Here is a 6,307-nt window from a genome sequence, read left to right on the forward strand (position 1 = left end):
TTAAAAATATATTTTTTTAATTAAATTAAAAATATTTCTTTATTAGTTCTCTAGTTCTCTCTCTAAGAAGGAGATCTCTCTTGATCCTCTCCCATATATATATATATATATATATATATATATATATATATATAGCATCTAGGTTATTTATTTAAAAATCTAACGTATACAAATAATAGTAATAATAACAATACTAAGTATAATAACAATAATAAAATAATATTCATAAAAATAGTAATACTATAAACCTTAAAAGACTACAAAATTCTTTTAAACCGAATTTTTACCATTTTGTCGTTTCGTATTATTTGTAGTTGTTTCTACCCTCTAGTTTTTGTTAGTTATAATTTATGTTAATTACACATAATATTATAACTGAACATTGTGTTTAAACCCTATCAAACCCAAATCCATAATATGCCTTGTTATAATTTCATTAATCTTAACTAATTAATATTAATATTAATTAGGAACTTTTGTCCACATATTCCGATGAGCCCGACCATTTTTATCGTAATTTTTATCGCCATCTCATCTTCGTTAATACACTCGTTAAGGTGAGTTTGCATACCCGTTTTTCTAACTTTATATTTTAGGGTAGTATGTATGCCTTATTCAATTTTACTCTTGCTTTATTACCACATATGTTCAAAACACGTACAATTCAATACATGTGTATGTGTGATTATTGCATGCTCTATGATAATGCTCTATGTACTTAATGGTTATTTTATGTTTGGTGGTTGGTATCTCATCCTCATCTATTCTCATATAGTATGATTATACATTTACCCAATTACGTTGATTTTGTATCAATAGGAACGGGTCCACATCTATTTAGTTGTTTACATTTTCATAAGAATTGTAATGCTCACCATTTACATATGAATTGTGATGTACTTATCTATGTATAAAACAAAACTTATGTATTCTCACCAACATCCGTGTTAACAAACTTTATTTTTATACATGCTACAGGTTCAAGTATTTGATATATTCAAGATCGAAGATAGTTGGTAGACCTTAGGATATTTATTCAAATTACAAGTTATGATGTATTAGTTCTTACTTATTGAATTTGTGTACTTATTTAATGTAAATGAAATTAAATAATTATTGTCGCTTTAATTAGCGTCTTTTGAGCTACTGTCTAATCAATACGTTTCGTCCCGACATGTTCCGCCTTTGGTCGGGGTGTTACATTATGCACACCTTGTAATGTTTTTATATATCTTAATCATCACATGCAAATCATAAATATTGTGTGGTTGATCAGTTGAATGTTTATATGCTACATAACTACTTGCTTATTTGTTTATTTATCGCATTCGTAGAGGGTCATCATAATATCTCGTAGCAAATATAATCATACGCCGTCTTAGTAGGCAAAGCCTAATTTACTAGGCAATGGTCAACCGACATCATTATTTTTATTTATTTCGTCTTAGTAGCTAAAGCCCGATTTGCTTGGTAATGGTCAAATGACATCAATTATTTAATCATTATTTACTTTTTGACACTCATGATATTGATTTGCATATTTCTTATATACTATATTTATTATCAAAATATGGTGATTGCTTATTCAACATGTGTTGTTGACAAACCCATTGTATTTTGTACGCATATTGCAAGATATTTATCTTGGATGGCTGGAGTACGTGATTGAAGAACTTAATTTATTTGACTTTTATCTCTTCCAATTTTTCACACTTTTTATACTATATGTAAGCTAATTAAGTTACCTTTAAATTTAAATCATTACGGTAGTTTGGGTATAGAATAGGAAATATGAACAACACCATTAATATATAAAAAAGAACTTAATTATCTTTACATACAAATAAATAGAAAAATTGCGGCAATTAGAAGTGATGACAAAGTAATTTATATGAAATTAAAAAAATAAATTGGTAGTAATTAATTTAAGGATAAATATGGTAACTATTAAAAAATTAATGTAATTAATGTGAAATAATTGTTTTAATAGAATATTTAATATAATAAATACTTGTTAATAAGAATATTTAATCTAATAAATGATTGTTACCTGTAGTATTAAGACATATATTAAAAAATGTCATATAAAATAACAAATTATTAAAAGGACTGATTTTGTCATTTATTTCCGTTTACTTATTGTACTTTTAATAAACAAATTTAAACTTTTTTCCTTAAAACCCTAGCATTCAAATCCTTAAATATTTATGTAACATCAACCTTCATCTCTAATTTTATGGTGTTCAAGGTGTTTTTTTTCAAAAATATTTGTTCTTTGGCTTGACTTTTAATCTTTAAGACTCTTTGACTTTTATTTTCTCCTCGTTTCTTTATCTTTCCGAATAAATGGTCTTCTTAAACATAAATATTGCATAATATCAAAATGCCACTTCAATAAAATAATGAAAGGATAAAATAATAAAACCAATAACTCAATTATCTACATATTTTATAGCGTGTATCCACTCCACATAAAAGTGTGTGGCAATAGATTAAGTATAAATTTCTCGAAATCGTCTTCAAGTTGGATTGATCTTGAAACACAACCACTCTTATGCTTTCCAATTCGTCACCTCAAACGTCATTGTTTTACACAATATAAAGGGAAACCCATCTTCATTTAAACTCACAAGCCCATAATTAGTAGTTTAGCTTCATCAAATCCCATACAACAATGACCAAAATTGTTGCTAAAACCCAACCTCACTTCCTGGTCGTGACCTTTCCGGCCCAAGGCCACATTAACCCAGCTTTCCAGTTCGCTAAACAACTCATCCGGTTAGGTGTTAAAGTCACCTTCGCCACCACCATCTCAGCCTGCAACAAAATCAGCAAAGCCGGCCGACTTCCGGAGTCTTTTAACTTTGCTTTCTTTTCAGATGGCTTTGATGATGGCTACAAGCCCATGGTGGATGATACCTCAGTATACCTGACTGAGATAAGGAACCGGGGAACGAAGAGCTTGAAAGAAACCATTCTTTCCAATGCGGAAAACGGAACTCCGGTTACTTGCTTGGTTTACACCCTCCTCCTTCCGTGGGCTGCAAAGGTGGCAAGTGAACTTAACGTGCCATCGGCAATGCTTTGGATCCAACCGGCATCGGTGTTGCGTGTCTACTATTATTACTTCCATGGCTACAAAGAACTGATTGGGGATGATTGTACCGAACCTTCATGGTCCATTCAGTTACCAGGGTTGCCATTGCTAAAAATTCGTGATCTTCCCTCGTTTTGTAACCCTGCAAACACTTACAATTTTGCTTTGCCTTTGTTCAAAGAGGAGCTGGATATGTTGGATTCGAAAGAGAAGCCGACCGTACTCATGAATAGCTTTGATGCGTTGGAAGACGACGCGTTGAAAGAGATTGATGGAAAGCTGAAGATGGTTGCGGTTGGACCGTTGATTCCTTCGGCTTTCTTGGATGGTAAGGATCCATCTGATAAATCTTTCGGGGGAGACTTGTTTGAGAAAACGAAAGATTATGTGGAATGGATGAACACAAAGCCTGAAGGGTCCATTGTTTATATATCCTTTGGTAGCATCATAATGTTGTCAAAGAAACAAAAGGAGGCAATGGCGCATGGTTTGTTAGCAAGCGGGAGACCATTTCTATGGGTGATAAGAGACAAAGATGGAGATAGGAAAGGCGAGAAGACTGAAGAAGAAGACGAGGAATTAAGTTGTATGGAGGAACTGGAACAATTAGGTTTGATAGTTCCATGGTGTAGTCAACTGGAGGTGCTATCACACCCAGCTTTAGGTTGTTTTGTGACACACTGTGGTTGGAATTCGACACTCGAAAGTATAGCTTGTGGGGTTCCAGTGGTGGCCTTTCCTCATTGGACGGATCAGTCGACAAACGCTAAGCTCCTAGAAGATGCTTGGGGAACAGGGGTGAGGGTGACCACAAATGAGGACGGAGTTGTTGAAGGCGAGGAGATACGGAGGTGCGTAGAAATGGTGATGGGTGGACATGAAAGAGGTATAACAATGAGAAAGAATGCGAAGAAGTGGAAGGATTTAGCAAGAGAGACTATGAAAGAAGGTGGATCTTCTTATATGAATCTCAAAGCTTTTGTTGAAGAAGTTGACGGAGGTTCGAGTCAAGACAAGCTGGTCATGATATCGAGCAAAGAAATGAATAATCTCGAATCAAAGTTGGAATCAGTTATACGGGTCTCATAGTTAAGCGTGACTGAATTTTATGTGGTTGATGAAATCTTTTAATTTAAAATATTAGGGATATGAAATGTATTAAAATTATGTGACCATTGTTATTGTAAATTTAAGAGGGTCATGTGGTCTAGAATAAATGCAGCTCAGAAGTCCAACCATTTTCGGTTTACTAGTTTGCTGCTAGCCGTAAATATCATATTCGTCTTGTCCAAATTTAAGTATCTATCTATCTATAAATATTATGTGTCACTCTCATGTCGCTCCCCACCCCTTATAAAGTCACCAGATTGTTTGATTTCTAAATTGAGAGCTCTCATTGATTTAGCCTTATAAAATTCGCATGTCATGGGTCACACCTTTGGATCCTCCTAACATAACCTATTTCTTCACTAGCTTTCTAAACCCTAATACTCTCTGTCTGATGCTTCGATGATGAAAACCCACCCCTCCCACCACCGTGTTGTTACCACTGACGGTATAACTGTTAGAAAATAAAAGAATTTTAAAGTTTGCAAGGATCAATTTTTCATCATTACCCAAAATAGAAGATATGTGCAATAATATGACAGCAAAGATCAGAACGTTGGAGGCTTAAATCAAGGGATATGACATTCCTTTTCTTTTGTTTTTTCCTTGTTAAGGGTCAACACCATTCTCAATTTAATATGTTCTTCTTGTACCATTGTATAAGAAGCATAGAGTAATAGAAACAAAAAATTCTCCTTTGAATGTTCATTGCTAACATGGTATCAAAGCAGTGTTCTTGGTTCCAAACCAAAACGGACTGCCATGTTGGAGGACATTAACCCAAGTTCATGCAAATAGCCTTAATTTCCAACCTCAAAATCCAAAATTTTCCACCAACCAAACAAAATCCCTACCAAAATCCCAAAGAACCATGGGACCAAGAAATGAACAGTGATGAGTTACTAACACCTCAAATACTAACCTGCACGATAACCCAGCCTACAGAAGCAGCAGTTAGGGCATATGCGGTTCGAGGTGGCTCGATTAATAATCGTGTTAATGGGTTAGTTGAGAGGAAAGCAGAGGAAAAAATTGAAGTTACTTTACCATCTCTAACCACTGTCGTGGGCGGCACTACTATCGGCAACGAAAATCAATGGCAAATCAAAGGAGGATTCGGCAGTGCTGTCGCAGACAACAATGTCGCCGCTGCAATAGGAAGTGATAGAACCACCAGGTAACTGGTGGTTAACCATATTGGTGGAGTTTTTTGTGATATAGCCACCGCAAACAAGAAAAGTTATAATGAATCTCCAATAGGTAACTGGTTTGGGGAAACCTCCTCAAACCCTTTCCTCTTAAAACACAATTCTTTTAATTTAGTTACTGAAGTAATAGAAAAGTCACAAACTAGCACATTTTCTTGTTTTATAAAAGAAAGTTTCAATAATTGCAAAACAATCCTTGAACAAAATGGAAGGGCAAATATGGCTCAAACTTTTCATAAAAATCAAGATAAATCATGGATTTTCGATTGCGGTGCAACCGACACCATGACTTATGAACTATCGGATCTTATCTCACCATCCAAACCCGTAAAAAATTATATAAAAACGGCAAATGGTGAAATAATGGATGTGGAAAAAGGGGGTACAATAGAGATTTCATCAACGTTAAAACTTTCAAATTGCCTCTATGTTCCATCATTGTCACATAAACTATTATCGATCAGCCATGTAACAAAAGAACTAAACTGTACAGTTCTTATGCACCCTACCTTCAGTATCTTACAAGACATTAGGACAGGATTGATTATTGGGCGTGACACTGAGCGCCAAGGATTGTACTATGTGGATGAAGTGACTCAAGGAGGTACTGTGATGCTTTCTCATGGAACTACTAACAGGGAAGTTTGGTTGTGGCATAGACGTTTGGGGCACCCATCTAACGGTTATTTAAATCTTTTATTTCCCAAACTATATCCTACAAATAAAGTGTTCTCATGTGAAGTTTGTGCGTTGGCTAAAAGCCATAAACATATCTTTAGCCCAAATAACACGAAAGTCGAGTCACCCTTTTCAATGATTCATTCAGATGTTTGGGGACCCGCAGTGGTCATACGGGGGCAAAACTTTCGTTTCTTTCTACTCTTTGTTGATGATT

General features: G+C 34.6%; 1 protein-coding gene across 1 annotated transcript; it reads left to right on the forward strand.

Moving 5' to 3' along the window:
* Window positions 1-2,654: 2,654 nt before the first annotated feature.
* Window positions 2,655-4,186, forward strand: LOC143535170 (UDP-glycosyltransferase 75C1-like). Its single transcript, XM_077029500.1, has one exon. The coding sequence runs from the start codon at window positions 2,675-2,677 to the stop codon at window positions 4,184-4,186; it is 1,512 nt and encodes a 503-aa protein (XP_076885615.1). The 5' UTR covers window positions 2,655-2,674.
* The last annotated feature ends 2,121 nt before the right edge of the window (window positions 4,187-6,307 follow it).

This window comes from Bidens hawaiensis, unplaced genomic scaffold, assembly GCF_021521415.1.
Source record: "Bidens hawaiensis isolate Kalapana, Puna unplaced genomic scaffold, B.hawaiensis_p1.1 tig00010424_1, whole genome shotgun sequence".
In the NCBI taxonomy this organism is placed as follows: domain Eukaryota; kingdom Viridiplantae; phylum Streptophyta; class Magnoliopsida; order Asterales; family Asteraceae; genus Bidens; species Bidens hawaiensis.

Excerpts from the sequence above, each read along its gene's own strand:
- LOC143535170 (XM_077029500.1), top strand. The coding sequence starts at position 2,675 with ATGACCAAAATTGTTGCTAAAACCCAACCTCACTTCCTGGTCGTGACC.